The sequence below is a fragment of the Manduca sexta genome, chromosome 16 (genome assembly GCF_014839805.1).
Source record: "Manduca sexta isolate Smith_Timp_Sample1 chromosome 16, JHU_Msex_v1.0, whole genome shotgun sequence".
Lineage (NCBI taxonomy): Eukaryota > Metazoa > Arthropoda > Insecta > Lepidoptera > Sphingidae > Manduca > Manduca sexta.
In genome coordinates, this window is record NC_051130.1 from 5,257,444 (window position 1) to 5,275,374 (window position 17,931).

Consider the following 17,931-nt stretch of genomic DNA (forward strand, 5'->3'; position numbering starts at 1 on the left):
CGAACTTCTCACGTCGAATTTCATGGAAACATTTGTATGTGGCCAACAGGCGGGACACACATAAATCTCCGAGGCGATTGAATGCAGACGCGTAAGCGTGTCCGTGCGCATAATTCAAAGGGGCGATCACCAGGAATCGCCGCTTGGCATGCAGACGGCCGCGTTCATTCCAAAGCAATAAACCCGTTAGCGACTACGTAATGTGCATATTGGAGAACAATAAACGACATGCTGGTATGATGCCATCCACATATAACTTTTTTTTTAAATATATCTCTATGTATTACATTGACACTAAATTTGGAGTGAGAATATATTTTATTGTTAATATCGATAAATGGTTAAGGTAATTTTATCGATATCGACGTGTTGTGTCGGCACCAGCCCGCAGGTGGTCGGCTATAGACTCCTCTCGAATCATCGCGCGCATCGGCTGCGAGTGGAACCAGACGAACCAACTTCTTAATATTTATTTACACATGCAAATAAATGTGCACCCGCTTTGCCAAAAGAGCGTCCGTTTCGATATAAATAACGGCCTTGCGCGTCCCAAACTTCTCGGGAATATATTTAACGGATTTGTATAATAAATTATGAATAAACTGACGGATTAGTGATGCATTCTGCATTTGACTTTCGAAAAATATATTTTTTGTATGTATGTCCGTAAGTTTCGGCTATAAAATTGCTACGTCATGTCATAATAATTAGAATTGACTTCCTCGATTCTGTTAATGGTGATATATCTAATACTATAATTATAATATTTCAGAAATATAAACTACTCACTTTTCAGTTACACTTAGTAAATAAGTGTTTTGTATATTTTCAATAACGGCATGCGTGACTTTTTTAAAGAGAAAAAAGAAAAAAAATATGGAACAAATTAAATAACTTCTTGATAAAATGTAGCCAATTTAGGTAACTATTATATTTAATAAAGCCATTACAACAAAAAGTGACTGAATCGTCGTCAGACCATATCAGTCTAGACTGGACATTTTCTGTCACACTGCACGATCTCCTTCGGGCTCAAAACACATTAATTTATAACTCATTATAGCCAAACATGGAGTTTAATACAACAGTTTATAATAGTAATGTCTGGTCAACGGATGTTCGTCAGACAGAAAAATATATTATTCAGTTCAGTGGATATTAAATAGGTACAAAGTAGGCACTAAGTGCGTCTAATTTCTTGACCATCTCTCGGTGCGCAAGTCCTCATTCGATTTTATGTGTGAATTATTCGGAATGGTCACTTTATTCCATATACAATATTGTTTTTCAAATGTTACATTACGTATTAACTTTTCGAATATAAGAATTTAATTTGCAGTGTCGTTTTTAAAAATTGTTTTATATATTATTATATGTTTAAAGCGCTTCAACATTCCAATTTTAATCGCTACAAATAACCATCGTATAAATTGAAATAAAATTTAAAGTTAATAACACAATATCACCGTTTTTAATGTCGTGCATTGTATTATGCACATATGTAATCAATATTCGAGGTCAATGCGACGTAAAACTTAAAGTGATTTTATAAATAGACACTATTATGTTTATTATGTTACATTTCTTATCATTATGTCTATAGTTCATTTTTAATTCATTTATATTGAAATTTTGAAGATATTTTCTTAATATTTTAATTGGTTCGATGTATAATAGATAAAAATAATTATTTAAATTTGCGGAACATAACTTGGGATTGTGAGAATATGGCAAGCTATATAATATGGTACTTTAAATAATCTATGGTGTCAAAATTCAACATTAATATTAAACTATGAGACTTGAATTTTGTCACACGAAAAAAAAATATATATTTCCTTCAATATTAATTAATATATTTACTAATATTATTTTTTTTCACTGAAATGACTCCGGTATTCATTACGTATCAAAACTAATAATATTCTTAATGTTTTTATTTAGTATCATCCAAATATGTTACTTGTTCATGATAAGTAATTGGTATTACTCACTCGCAAACTACAATTTTGTTGGTTTAACCGAAATTATTACCGCGTGGATTTTCCCAATATAATCATCACTTGTTTTTCCTTACTTTATTGGTTTTTAATAAGAACCTACATATTATTTTAATATAACTAGTACTTAATAACATTCTGGGCATAATAAAAATGTAGTCTCAATGAAAACGTTTAAAAAAGTGGTTTGCGTTATCTAAATATGAACTCAATAATAAATCATGTTTGCTTATTTTTAAGTAAGGAATGTAATAAACGAAAGTTAGAGCCCAATAATAGTTAAGTTGAAGACAAGGTAGCTAACATTGTATCACAGGCATCAGTGATCCGGGGCCCCCGAGCTTTGGGGCCTCTCTTGGCCCATACCTACATTAAACTAAGCAGGGGCCCAAAATTTCGCACTGTCCTGAAGGGCCCCCCTCAAATTTAGATATAGGGCCCTTCTAGTGCAAGCTACGCTACAGGTTGAAGGGTTGATCAATATAGGTAGTTTCAATTTCCAAAGATTTCTTAAGTTTGATAGAGCTATTAGCGATTGGAATTATGCCCATTAGGCCATGATATGGTACGTAAATAGCTCAGTGAGCCATGAATGCACTAGGTGCGTTTCTGTCTAACCTCTCGGGAGTATAGTTGCTGGCACATAGCGTGTTGTATCTACATAGCTCTATATATTATATTAAAACAGAGTTAAAATTAGCAGCCGATTCCGCGTTACGCGTATTAACTTGTCATTCTTGTCGAGTCCGTCGGTTATCTAGAGACGTTGTTTTGATCATCATGCGGTATCTGATCTAGACTTTAATGAAGTCACATTTCGTGCCAGGAAAAAGAAATTGTCTTTGAGTTTGGTCAGTTATTTATTTGTTAGTAAGAGTATTATTATAACACTTGTGCCAATAAGATATAAGTGATTTTAATTATATTCCAAATATGGAATATCTCCATTATTTACTTATGTTTATTACCAAAAAATCGTAAGATTTTTTTTTAATAGACAGCTTTCAATACTCGTATAGTCTCCCTAATACATTAGAAACTATTTTTAATCGGGCAATGCAAACAAAATCATTCTGTACACAATTAATTATCGCCCGTTATGTTCATCTACTAAAATAAAACAATACAATCGTAAAATAAAATAGCATAAATTAAAAGTTGCATGATCGAGAAGTGTCGCAGGTCACCGCTGCACGCTATGTTTTTCCCCACAGATTAAATGGCTTTTGATTAAGTGCCCTATAATTTATTTGTTGCGACCAAGATTTATCTGTATCTATACCGGAATGTAGGCAGATAGTGCGTTATTTGACATTTGTTCATGTAATACGTTCAGTATATTGTCAATCGTAATTGGTGGTTGGTTTTTATTTGTAAGAGTCTGTCTAGGTGGGTTTGATATTATCTATTTCTGCCAAACAGCGGCGTTTAAGCGCTTCTTTTCCGATTATTAAACGTTATTAACTTAGACATTATGAGACTTAATAGATACTAGGCCAGCGTGGTGGACTAAGGCCTAATCCCTCTCAGTTTATAGTAGTGTAGGCCCATGCTGATGAGTAGGACAGTATACGACTGATATGATTATATAATTAATTATATGAAACTTAATATTTTTTTATTACTGATCTTTTGAAAGTCCTGGACGGCGTTACTGTAAATAGACAATCGTGGTGACCGCACATGATTTGATCGTCTCATCATCAGCTATAAAAAAGTGACGTGGAGGTCACGCCATGTGAGAGAATAAAATGCGATAGATTGCATTTATACGTGCACTTGTTTTGCGTCATTTAATTAGGATTACGCATCGTGACTAACGATTAAATTAACTTGCACGACATGTTCTTTTAAAATTAAGAATGTGGTTTGTACCAACATTCGATTGTCATGAATAACTTGATGCTGATATTATGGCTTTAGTTAAGAATTTAAGTTTTTTCCTATTACTGAGTGATAATACTTCTTTCTTTTTAACCGACTTCAAAAAGAGGATTATGGGATATTACGCACCGGCTCCAAAACTGGTAACTAGTTTATAAATAATGTTAAATTATTTTTTGTGGTTTTAAAGGCGGTGGTATATTTTTTTGTTAATTTAAACAGTAGCTACGAAATCGAGAATTATACTTATATGTGGGCTTTTATTTGCTTTTTTATCACCCAGAGACAACGAATATAAACATTTAAATATTTTTTAGTTTCTACCTAGAGATTGAATACGGGATTTCACGAGTTTCACAATCAAAGCCTCCGATTATACGAACATAGATGTACGGTGGAAACGACATAAAAAAATTGAGAACCAAAATAAACAAAATACTAATTATGAAATATTTAAAATCCTGGTTTTTAAATGAAAGTGTTTGTCGTGTATCATTGATATCGCTATGTTATTCGTATTCACAGAGTGTGCACATTTCGTAGTATTAGGAAACGACACTGGTAATAATGGCGAGTTCCGATCCGCGATCTGCACCGGACGTCGTCAGCAGATTCCACGTAATTTCGTTATTATTGTAATTATTATTGTAATCAATAATGTGTAGAATGTCCTGTCAGGTTATTATAATGGGTTGAATTATGTTAATAATGGAATTATAATGAGTTGAATTATATATTGATTTATGATGTTATTTTTATACGTACAAAATTTAACTTAAATCGATGACTTTTATTGTTATGGGAATAATTTAAAATATTGTTAAAGTATGTCGGTATTGTTTTTTTCTAGTGTATTTTCATTAAGATTATACTTTCAAAAGTTATTTAAGTCGAATTATATATTCATTTATGATTTTATTTTTATACGTACAAATTGAACTTTAATTGATGAGTTTTATTGTTATGGGAATAATATAAAAATATTTTTAAAATAAGTCGATATTGATTTTATCTACGTGTATTTTGCTTGAGATTATACTTTCAAAAGTTATTTACGTTAAATTATAGTACTTATATTGATTTAAGATGTTATACATAAAAAATTGAACTTAAATCGATGAGTTTTATTGCTATGAGAATAATTTACAATATTTTTAAAGTAAGTCGATATTGGTTCATCTAGTATATTTTCAGTAAGATTATACTTTCAAAAGGTAAAAGTAATGGTACGTCAAAGTAATGGTTGGGCCGACTTCCGTTATAGTGTTCTTAAAGTTTTCCCGAAAATTTTTTATAATTCTACGCAATTAAATCACTATACTATGTTTTATAATGTGGTATCGAGTATTTACTTTAAAATATATTCATTATATATACAATAAATTAGTAAATGTATTAAGGCTTTAACTTAGTGTTATCGTTTTAAAACTTTAGAGAGAACGATGTAACATAAAAAAAATATTAATTGGAAATTAATTACATTTCAATTGTTTATTTACGTATCAGTTTTATATTATTAATATGAAGGAAGTAGTTGTTTTTTATAGTACTCGGTTTTAATGGTGTCATTCAGATGAATCTCTGGGGCCTTATTCTCTATCCCGCACGTTATTTTCACAGTGCGTAACAAGCATGTAACACAACCTATCATGTTTAGTACTATAGAAATTTGGCTTACAAAATACCATTCCACACACATTTCTCGAAGATAATAAGACACGGCCGCGTTACGCGATTTCACTATCATACAGAATAAGGGCCCTGGATAGGCGCCAGTGTCGTGGTAAGTGACATCGGGCTCAGAACGTGTTTTTATATTGGTGGACACGTAGGTGTCTAATGTATTGTAAATATTTCATTAGTGCGTTTTATTGCACCTCTTTAAAATTTAATGAAAAGTTCGTAAAATTAAGAATGTTGTTGTTACAACATACAATTGTGGCGAACGAATTGATTGTGTGTGTTGAGTTGTTTTGGCTTTGATTAAGTTTAAATTATTGAAATCATTTAAAATATTTTACTTAGAGGATTTTGATTTTATTCAGATACTAAACTATAAAATGGATTATTAAAAGCATGTAAATGACGTAATGCCGTAGTCGATGGAATTAAAATGTGTTATGAATTTTTGCATTGCCGGCGCGTAACGCACGACGGAAGCCACCTTACCGGTCCGTGCGCCCGAATATCACACCTACAGATTAATCACTTTCAATTAAACTTATCTCATGCCGACTACGTGTTGATATTTTAATCGGCACCGTAAATATCACGTAAACTAATTCGAAACCAAAACTACCACAAATCTTTAAATTAATTTCTTTATAAATTAACAAGCTTAAAAAAATAATTAAAATGCATACATACCCATTAAAACTGCATTTGGAAAAAGTTACGCGTCGGTACCGAAAGTTGAGGAACTTAAAAGTTTTAACATTTTAAATTCAGACAAAAGTCGAAAACTTTTTCGTATCGACGTACATGAGGACGAGCGATTATGTTATTTTGTCGAAATAACTTTACGTTATAAAAAAACCACGTTGCACTAAGTTTGCTGTTTCTCCGGAAACTTTAAAAAAATATTGACATTCACAAAATATTGTAAAATAGTTATCTCACCTGCTGCCGGGCGCGCAAGCACGAGCGGCAGCACGAGCAGCGGCAGCAGCGGCAGCCGCATGCTCCCGCTAGCGTCGCATGCCGGCGCGTGCGGCGCTCTGCGCTCGACGCCCGCCGCCGCGGCACTGTGCGCCCCGTGCGGCCGCCGCGCCGCCACGTGCGCACACACCCACCCGCACACGCGCCACGTGCCGCGCACCGCCGCCCGCCCGCAACAAGTCACCGCACCCGGAGACGCCGCGCCACACATCCGACGCCGTTACCGCCGGTGTTGCCCTAGCGGAGAGTGGCCGCGGACTGAGTCCGCACGGCCGCGGAGCGCGGTCAGCCGCCCGCGGCCCCGTCGAGGCGCGACTCCGCGAGTGCAAGTGCAGCGAGTGGTGCGCGTCTGCCGCCACCGAGCCGTGTCGACGACCGCGCGCCGCACGCCGCACGCCGCACGCCGCCACCGACGCGCCACGCGCGCCTCCCGCGGCCTTCCGCCTTCGTGCCCGACACCCTGCCGCTCTGCCGCTCTGCCGCGGTGCCCTTGGACCCGCCTGCCGGCTGCACGTCAAGCCTTGTCTTGTCATCACTTTATCATCGTTTGTCATTTCGAAACTTTCTTTGTAACGTTTTGCTTTCAGAATCGGCGGAGCGCTTCTGCCCGAGCCAACTTGATAACGTGATGGTATTCGATGACTAGTGAACAGTCGTCGGGATCACAGTGCCATCACTAAACGGTGACACGTTTCACAAATCACTTACAAAGAAGATCATCAGATTAGAGCTCACTCAATAATAGCGCTGGATCATTGAACTTCATGTCGGTTAAGCGTTGAAGTCTTTTCAAGGGCGCTTATTACGTTACATTTCTAAATAAAACTAGTTTATAAATATAGATACAAATAGCGTAGCCACGTTGGTGTTCCTCAGATGACTGATAGCGAAAAATAATATTTTTTTCATGTCGCTTACAATTGTATACGACCACATATGAGTTGAAAAGTAAATTGCTACAATTCCGTACAATTAACACGACAATAAATTTTGGCATTTTCGAAAATGTGGTCCTTTATTTTGAAACCGATGATTTTGAAAATGTACGGTAGCAGGTAAGTGGCGACCGACTATTACCGATAATGATTCAAGAAATCCGCCTTGATTACACGTCTGGCGGGCATCGGCGTAGTAGCTAGGTGCTTACGTGACGAGGACAGCAACCGACCGAGACAAGCTCCGCGACACCGTGCCATCTTAATTGTGTTACCACCATCTCAATACCTCCTCTGTTTTAACAATAATATATTCGTTTGGTACGTGGCACGTGTTGTTGCGGTGCTGGTAGGTTAGGATTCCATTTGTCGGTCAAGACTGCACTGATCGGTAAATCATTACGGATAAATTATGAGTTTTGTACGAAAATATGACGGCGTACGCGTGAGACGTAGACGCCATTAGTTTCTGTCGAATTAAACAGGCAAACACCGGTTCGTGATCATCGTGTCCTTATTCGAAATAAATGTCGTTTTTTAGTTGCACAAAAACTAAAATCTGGCATAGAATGCATCGACCGACCAGTGGAAAACCAAATATATCTGATCGTAATGTGAATCACATGTGTAAATACATAGGTGTTTCATTGCAAAGCGCAGATTTCGAAACGATTACGCATACCATAATCATTACGAGTACACTAAAGGCACGAGAGGAAGATGCTGTGCCACATGATATTATCAATAAACAGGTTAAGTAGGTCCGCCCACGCGGCAACGAAAATAGTCGCCGCAAAATCGGGATAATTTCCTTTTGATTGACACGTGGATTACTTTGGAGCACTTTCGACATCGGCTTCAGAATTTCACGGGGATCATATTTGCGAATTCTAGAGCACTAGGATTTGGTGCATAGCGATGTCTAACTTTGCTGATGTCTGTATTAGATTATGTTACGTAGTTGGCAGGTCATATCTTAGGTAACGAAGAATTATCTATATTTAGCATGTTTAATAGGAAAAATGACATATAAGAAATTAAAAATACGCTAACAAAGCAATTTTTAGATTTTTGATGTTAGCCAACATGAGGAGATATGATTTTTTTATACTAGCACGGCAAGACATCGCTGCATTTGATGGTAAGCAATGGTTCCGATAGAGTGTTGACTAACGATCATTATCCTACACAAGTCGCCACAAATTCTGGCCTGATTGAAACCGGATATACACAGGCTAGTCCAAAAACCGGCTGACAAGTGTAGTGATAGCAGTTTCGCTGCTGTCATTCATGGGGTTAATGAGATGGCTATGTCAGAGAATTAGCCCCATCCTTTAATCATTATTTCATCGAAGAGTTGGCCATTACATATCAGGTATTCTCATTACATCCATTATCATTAACATAAAGTCAATGAGAATATTTCCAAGATGACTACGATATATTTTTATTATTATTTCTCCGTCTCAGTTCTTACCATAATTATCATAAATTTTCCACTGTCTTCAGATTTCCAACCTTCTCAAGCATAAAAGAACTGCATACGAAAAGTGACAGATCACTTCGAATTTATTACGTGGTTCAACTTGAATATATAGTAAATGTTATTCACAACAGACGTAAATGCGGACAAGGTTTCGTAAATGTATTGTCAACAATAAAATGATTGATGTAAATAAAACAGTAAACTTTAAAAAGTAAAACGCAAATATGCCCAGACCATTTAAATTGGTCTATAAGATCTTTTTGGGGCGAGGCATATGTTTAACAGTGCACATCCTGATGATAATGTTTTATAATTTATTTTAATATACTATATGTTCGCCAAATTGCAGGTAAAGTAACGAGTAAAAGAGCAAAAGATTTTTTTTTTGCGGCTTGAATGTCGAAACGAGCTTGCCGTTCGCCTGATGGTAAGTTATACCACCGCCCATAAACAGTAGAAACACCATCCAACATCTTGAATTGCAAAGTATTGTTGGGTACTCCACTGCGCTCGCCACCCTGAGACATGAGATGTTAAGTCTCATTATGTCTAGTAGTTACACTGGCTACAATGTCCTTTAAATCGGAACACAAAAAAGACGAGAGAAACAACAAAGACGTCACATCTATCTGTCGGTGTAGTGTACTAAGTGATAAGAAACCTGCTTTGTCCAACACATATTCTCTCAATAATTTTCGAACTGCATGATGTTATTTTATTTATTTATTAGACACAAAACAGGTTATAATCGGACACATTATATTTAAAATTGGTAGTTAGAAATTTCATGTTAAAATACGGACTCGTTTGCAGCAAAAGTGTATTCCTAAATTAAAGAATAAACTGCAATGCATCTTATAAAGTGCCTATTACCGTAAATATAGACTTAATGTGGATGATATCACCTTTTGTTTTGTGTAATTGTTGCCAAATTCGAAAATGTTTGCTGATGACGAACCCTCGCATGTTGCTGAAACATAATTGCTACTTGGATAAAAACAAATAATATGAAACCCGGATGTCGTTAGTACTAGTTTTCTGGCAATGGTATATGAGTGATTTAATGTCCAACATTAGGTTTCAGTAAAAATATTTATATTGCTATTAAAACTCTGTTATAAAAAAAATGAAAATATGCAAGCATTTGGACGTTAGAAATGAATATTCACACGTATATGCGGCGCCTAAAATTTGTAAGAATTATTTTTAGCAAGCGGAAACAAAACTAACAATCCAAATGTTATTTAGGTACTCAATTCGTTATATACTAGTTTAATCTTTCTGTCAGTCATTACTTAATGTGGTCGACAGAGAGTATCAGGATTATCTACTAAATGTGGTTACTAGTTGCTACCTATCCAAGCCATAAGGTGCCTTTAGGTCACTTGCTCGTAAACTAAACACAAAAGTAGTCGCAAAATCCGTAGGTATAAAAATCGATAGTTATTTTTTACACGTGCACAGCAAAGTGACCACACTGCTGATGGTAAGTGGAATCGGGCCCAATAAAATGTCGATTGACGAAAGATAATTACCCCTCAACAGTCGCCACAATTATGCCGGCTTGTTGGAACCCAATATATACAGTCTGATCCTAGAACACGACACACTTACGTGGGCCATTATGGCGGGTTTTACCACCTTGTGTATGGTGGTCACAATCCAGATTTAAATATATCCTACCACTCGCAATTCATGCACTATTTCACTGATCACTCGGTATCAGGTTAGTCCACCTATCACCAGCAAGACAACAGTTACAACAAACAACTATATTATGTTTGTAAAAATGGTTACACAACCATTTATCACAGAGTTGTCCACTGCAGGATGCATACGTCTATTTTGGCACAGACCGCACCTCTTCGAGGAACACTTGCAACGCTACGTTTTATGTTAGTTGTTCTATTTTATCTTATGTAATTATTGTTGGCGCTGCGCTCACATTTTATAAGTCTTTTATTAGAATTACAGTGGTTTGAGTCAGTTGTGTTATTTGTCGGATGATATAATGCTTTCTTTCAGGTGCATTGAAGATAATTGCAGTAGAGTTGTTCAATGGGAGAACAAATTAGGAGTAATGTTTGATGTAAACGTATGGTTGTCGAGTAGACTTATTAAGTACAAGTAAGTATTATAACAATGATTTTTTAGATTAAGATAGATTGTGTATTTGTGAGAGTAATAAAAATTACATCAGGTGAGGTTATAAAATGTGAAAATGTTTGAAATTAAATCAGGAAGATTTACATAAATATTAATTCAATGTTTGGCTGCGATTTAATTGTATAACGCGAATAATCATACATTTATCGTCATGTTTAATACATTATATTTTAGTGTATAATTTTTACATGTTATATAATAATATATAATAACACGTCGATGTCTGTACCATTATAAATATTAAAGAAATACTAATACGAGGTCGTTATTAGAGCAACAGAACCCAAAACAACAGTTTATAGAATCTTTGTTTGTCTATAAGTTTGTACATGTATCACGAAAAAACTACTGCACGGAAATGAAAGCAGTTTTCACTTATTAATTATTAGAGATCTAACTTAAAATATGGGCGCCATTTTAACTCAGGAAAATAAAACGCGGGACTTTTACCGCGGAAAAACTTTTTCACGCGAGCACAGCCGTTAGCAAAAGCAAGTTCTGTATAATTTGAAACAGAATCGCTAGGCTCGCGTGCATAATGTAACGTCACGTCGACACTGGACGTATTAGCTCATTCGAAGTCACGTGAGCGCAGAGCATGAAGTAGCTGCAGCCAATTCATCTAAAAGTTTTTGATATTATTACAGGTAACAAAGTGACGCTATGCATTTATTAGGCTGAATGATGAGGAAGCAGGGTATTTTGGTGGATGTAAGCCTCTCACCTGCCATAAACAGTATCAATACCATTCCGAACGTTGGATAAAAACCTTCATGAAAACGCACTGCCTCATCAGATAGATAAATTCCAGTATTTTCATTTTATACGTGCTCGGCAAAGTGACCCTACTGTACCTAATGGTAAATTGAGTCAGTTCTAACAGAATGCGACTGATGAGAGATAATTACCTCCCAGTCAACATAATTATGCCGGCCTGTTGGAACCGGATATACACAGGCTGATCCCGGAACACTTACGTGGACCACTATGGAGGGTTTTAACACCTATCCGGGCGGATAACATACATCCTACCACCAGCAGTATTACACTGGCTACACATTTCTTTAAGGTTGAATACTGCTCAAAATAAAGAATAATAATTCTTACACACTGCCGAGAGAAACATGATAGAACACTAGACGGACTCCTTGCGTACAGCATTCAATTTGACGGCTATGCCTGTTCACCTTTAATAACACTGTTTCTCTGGATTTCTATTGTTTAAAGGATTATAATATTTTCTATTAGTCACTATAATAGAAGAGTAAAGCGCACTCCGAAATTTTCTACTAGTCTTTATTGTAGGAGAATAAAGAGCACTCTAAAATGCATTTGAACTTTAAAGCAATTAGCTGCATTACGCATACAATTCTCCTGGCGCGGTCGCCTTTAATAAGACAAGACTAAATTATTACATTCACAAAACATTTAGTGCATTTTCCGTTACCGCGTAATGGAATGCTCTCAACAAAATTTATTTAACATTGACATTTTAATGACGTGAATTATCCTTGTTGAACTTATTTATACGACAATAAGAACTTCTGATGGCATTAAATGGGATAAATTGTTTCAGATTCGATTAGAATAAATAGAACGGAACGAACGTTCCATAGTAAAATAACGTGTTAAAGTCTCATTTATACCGAGCAATTATTTATTCATTTATTATTTATTTGTTGATTTATTTTATTTTTAACATTTTTAAGCAATAATTGATTACGATTATTACTAGCACATGAGGCTTAATTCTAAAGGTCTCTAAGTAAGGTCGTCTTATATATTGATTCCAATAAGCAAAATATTAACCGACCATTGAAAATGAGTTATTTAAACATTTGGAATCGCCAGATTTTTCTGCGTCGTTTGATCTAGGATAATTTGAATATTTAGACAATATTTTTATAAAGTACGAGTAAATAGATTAATTGCAATGAATTATCGTATTGAAATCAAAATTTGAATCGCTCTACTCACTACTCGCTCTACTCGTGTGTCGTTTAGATATGCCATTCAAAGTTCAAACGTCGAAACAATTTTGCACGTTATGTGCCTTTTGTAAAAATATTTTCAATAACCAACTAAATATATATATTTTGTTCCAACATGTTGCATTAGTTTAGCATTAAAGCCATATCTGAGGGATTTAGTGGCGGGAAAATTGTGTTAGAAAATACGAAGTATTGCCCGGCCTGTAAAAAATATTTGACCACGATCTTATATACCAACTTATATACATATGTGGCACTATACTTTTCTAACTCTGCCCTGAATTGCACTCACTACGTCACCTGCATGTTAACGCATGCTCAACCTAATGGTGGCTAATTATATAGGCCAGTGAGCACACCTGTGCTCACAGAACATTTTATGTTTTAAGCCTGTGCCCAGCGAAAAAATCTCTGGTGCCAGACTGCTCATTAGACCAGAGGTTGCAAACAATTTTTTTTCGTGTATTAACCAAAAAATAACAAATGCAACTATAGTGAATAGGATGATTTCTATTCTGATTGATATCGAAAATGTAACTGTTTAATCTTTATTGTTCTTTTGATTTCTATTTTACTTTTGCTAGCAGTGTTGCTATTAAATAATAATTATGCAACGATGTTGCGACAAGTTGCAAGGATGTAGCGGTAATTGCATTTACTTTTAATAAATATCCAAAATCCAAATACGATCAAAAACATACATATTTATGACAATATTATCAGAATGTCTAATGTGGAGTGGATTTGCGCTAAATGTTGTCAATATCTGAACTAGGCAGTTTACATTTGGTTTGCATCGCGCGACGGAAGAGCTTTTTGTCATTTGCGCGTGCGCCGCGTCACTTTTCAACGAAACACTCAAGGACGAGCGTCGTCGATGCGCCCGCGCGTGTAAAAATCTTCAATTAGGATCCCGCAGTTGAAATGGGAACCTTGAAATCATTCAAGTTGGTAATTATAAGTCTCACCCTCGTATTACGGATAGTTTTGAAAGTTAAATACTTTTTGTTATATAAATGCAATTGACAAAAAAAATGAGGGTGGGCTGTGAGCAAAGTAACATAAATATAATCGTGTTACAATTTTTAGTATGGCAATATTTATCGAGCATTTATTTCGTATTGTCTCGAATATTCCAGAAGGATTAAATAATTTTCTTGCAATATTTAATTAAAGTTTCTCTACCCCCTTGCAATAGAGAAAATATATAGCATAGAAAGGGTAAAAAAGACTTTATCTTATTCTCACATACAATTATAAAAGTCGCAATAAATGTACATCGTACACGGATAGATTATCTTTGTTGAAAATTACACCTCTAAACAACAGATGCAAAATAAATGAATTTATATACTTTTTTACAATTTACTAAAAAAATAAAATTGATTGCCTATTATGCAAGATAAATGCATTGATCTTCAGAACTTTGCCGCGTCCCAATGTATATAAATTGTTTAAGAGCGGTATGCGACCAACAAACATGTGGACAAACTCACCAATAACACAATCATACACTCATACAACTATCTCCCATGGTTACTGAATATAGACATATTTCACGACAAACTATATGTGTTTAGACAAAAATTAACACTCTCTTTATTTTAGAGTAATGGTCCTTTTTTTGCATAACTAATAATTAAATTTCAATCCAATGTAATACACTCTTACAAAACTTTTTCTTACAAATCATCGCTTAACTGATCTCATGGTATGTGCTTTGATTGAAAATGTATGTGTGTATATGTATGTATGTGTGTGTGTGCGTGTATGTATATACATGTTCAAGTCAACACAATGGTCGATGTTTGTCGTTGCTATATTTGTTAGACTTATAAACTTTGTTGTAAACCATGCGGTGGTGTAAGCTAGTACATGTAAGCTGTGGTTGCCTACTTCAGGAGCAAAGAATTTAGATAATGTATATTTCTTTTTTTGGTTGTTTTGCTACCGTGCATCAACTACTGGTAACCTAACTAATAAATAAACAAATAGAATAATAATGCTAAATAATTTATACAGATTATAAATATAGTAACATTATTTACATAATTACACAACATTAAATATTCAACGCGCTATAACAGTTTTGCTATTGAAATACGCAAATCAGATAATGATAGATCTTGACAGTAATCATGGGACAGTTTAGTGAGAAACCAATGGTTTCCCTGGCGGCGGCAACCCGAGGTCAGTGTTACCGTTCACCTTCGATTGGTCGTAATCTTCGACCAACTGCTCGTAATGACCGACAAATTCCAATACAAAAGATATAGATTACTGAGTTAATGGCTTTAAGAAAATACGGTGACAATAATTATAGTGTCCATAGGGCTGGTAGTTATGTTCTATAGGAGTAAAGTTTTATTACATTTAAATAAAATTAATTCGGTTGTCTTTTTTCGCTATGTTATAATCAAGAAGTAAGGTAATTGTTTTGTGTAAACTGCACAAAATTTTACTAAATAATTAGCAATAAATATTTGTAATAATGGTAGAGAGGTAGAGTGGACGCGAGTAGTGGAGTGAGACGTGTAGAGGATGCACAGAGGTGAGATCTCGCTATCTTCTTCTTACCCCTACAATGCATTAGTGGTGACGTCACTGCTTCATATCATTTGCTTTCTTCTGCCTCTAGATTTGATATATGCATTACTCATTTTTTTAAGATTTCTATTTTACCATATATGTATATTTGATACATTAGGTATATCATAAAGAAGTGAAATAAAGCTATAAGGCTGTAATATATATCTATAAAATAACTACATAAGTACACTAAAGTAATGTACATAATATTTGACAAAACGTTATTTAAGAACGGATGTTAGTTGCAACGAGTTGACATTTGGCATATATCGCTGTCTACATTGTAGTTTTCCACGTAATGTTCTAAGATGCAATAAAATAGTTTGGACAAACACGAGATAATGTCGCGTCGCGTCACTCTGTTTGTGGACGGACAGCCCCGCCGCGGCACAAATATGCGCCCGACGTCGAAATGCCAACAATTTGGTCTAATCGCGGCGTTAGCACATTACTTTCGAGCGTCGGTTATATAGACTGATTACGGATGTTTGCGGTTTTTTTTCTCAGAGAATGGAAAGTAAGCTCACGCTCTCAATGTTGGAGGGTAAGGCAGTCAGGCACATACGTAACTGAACAAATTCAAACCTTTAAAACACTTGAACATATTACCTTTAATCGAAATATAATTTTTTCTTTGTCTAAAAAAGTAAACAATTTGATTTTCTTTATTTTAAAAAAAAACCGTTGTTATGAACACAAAAGTTTAAATTCGATTTCAAAATTTGAATTTATTCAGCTTCCTTTGTGGTTGACTGTACAGCTAGTGCAACTATATTAGGCGGAGCTTATTTCCGTTTCAAGATATTATAGGAAGAGGGTAGAGCTATATGAGTCACAAATGTAAGTCGCATGAAAGTAAGGTGTGTTTTCTTTTTCAAATTTTATATCTCAGACGGTTTTATTTTGTACATGAGAAACGAATCTTACAGTTCACAGTCCGAGTACACTCTCATTAGACTGAAAAGGCGATAAATCAATCGGATGAATAACTAATATATTTAATTTGTTTCTGGTATCCCAAAATACAGGCCTAGCCTCGTTTCACAAATACAATGTTATTTTTTGTTTTTAACATTTTGCTTGAATTTGTAATCATTGAAATTGTAAACAAAACTCTGTTATTAACAATAAAAAAGAAAATATTTTTATTATTAACTTATGTTTTTTGTCTCAAAGTGTTAGGTACACCGGTCGGTACAATGAAATCACAGGCAATAACGAAAATAATATTATTATTATTTTCTATATAAAATCTGTTTAAAAATCAAAGACGTCGATAAAAGGCGATAATAAAACAAACTTGGCCACCGTACTTACTAGTATTATCATTAGAAGTTATGTTGTGGATGGTCACAGCGTATGTAATCTAAGAAGTACCTAATGTTTTACGACATACAAAAAATGTATTGTAAAATTTGCTATTTCTCTTATATGTAGAATATCAAACGTAATTATATTGTCTGATTTGTGCAACAAATAAAAAATACTGATAAAATAGGTTTAAACCAGTGTACGAATACTTGAACACGCGTTTCGGGTTAGGAAAAGTGACTGTGATTTTCTACTCAATATCAGCCCGAAGATTGAAACTGTGTTCAGTAAATGTCAATAGGTGCAACCCCTAGAACATGGGATCTAACATAGCTGGCAAAATGTCGGTATGTTAGCACGTTTGTCTATCCCGAAAAGGAGATAAATTTGATGCTATTGTCTACGTCTATTTCTTTGCAATACATGAACAAAGAACACAATCCATGGCGTACCGTTAACCTATGTTCATTGCGTGTTCGCACAACATCGTGTCACAGAAGTTAGGTTCTACATGTATGACATTAATGAATTTGTGTGTGAAGTCCATTGTATGTTTGCCACAATACTATTTATTAGGCAATTAAGAGCTGTATAGGTAGTAATTGAAGAGCAACACATGATAATCAACGTGAATGAGAATGCTGTCAAATAGTTAGATTTTGCAAGACGTGATTTGTATGTAATATTGTACCCGGATTAATAGTGCGGGTAAAGAAAACTTTCAAGTCAATATGCAGAGTTAGATCTTGCATGTTAGCGTCAAATACTTATTGCTTAGTGGCATTTACGTATTTGCTTACTTACAATTAAGTCCTTTGGGTAATCCATAACACCTAGCATTCGATTATTTGGGTTTACGACATTGCCAATAGATCTAATAGAACTCTTCTTTTCAAAAATATGTGTGCTCA

The 17,931-nt window shown here is 35.0% G+C and overlaps 1 protein-coding gene across 1 annotated transcript in view; it reads right to left on the minus strand.

Moving 5' to 3' along the window:
- Positions 1 to 6,881, minus strand: part of LOC115443243 (follistatin) — a 31,320-nt gene extending 24,439 nt beyond the window's left edge. The window contains exon 1 of the mRNA XM_030168569.2: positions 6,504 to 6,881. Within this exon, the coding sequence (XP_030024429.2) occupies positions 6,504 to 6,753 (250 nt within the window). The 5' untranslated portion in view covers positions 6,754 to 6,881. The remainder of the gene's footprint in view (positions 1 to 6,503) is intronic.
- Between the last annotated feature and the right edge of the window lie 11,050 nt (positions 6,882 to 17,931).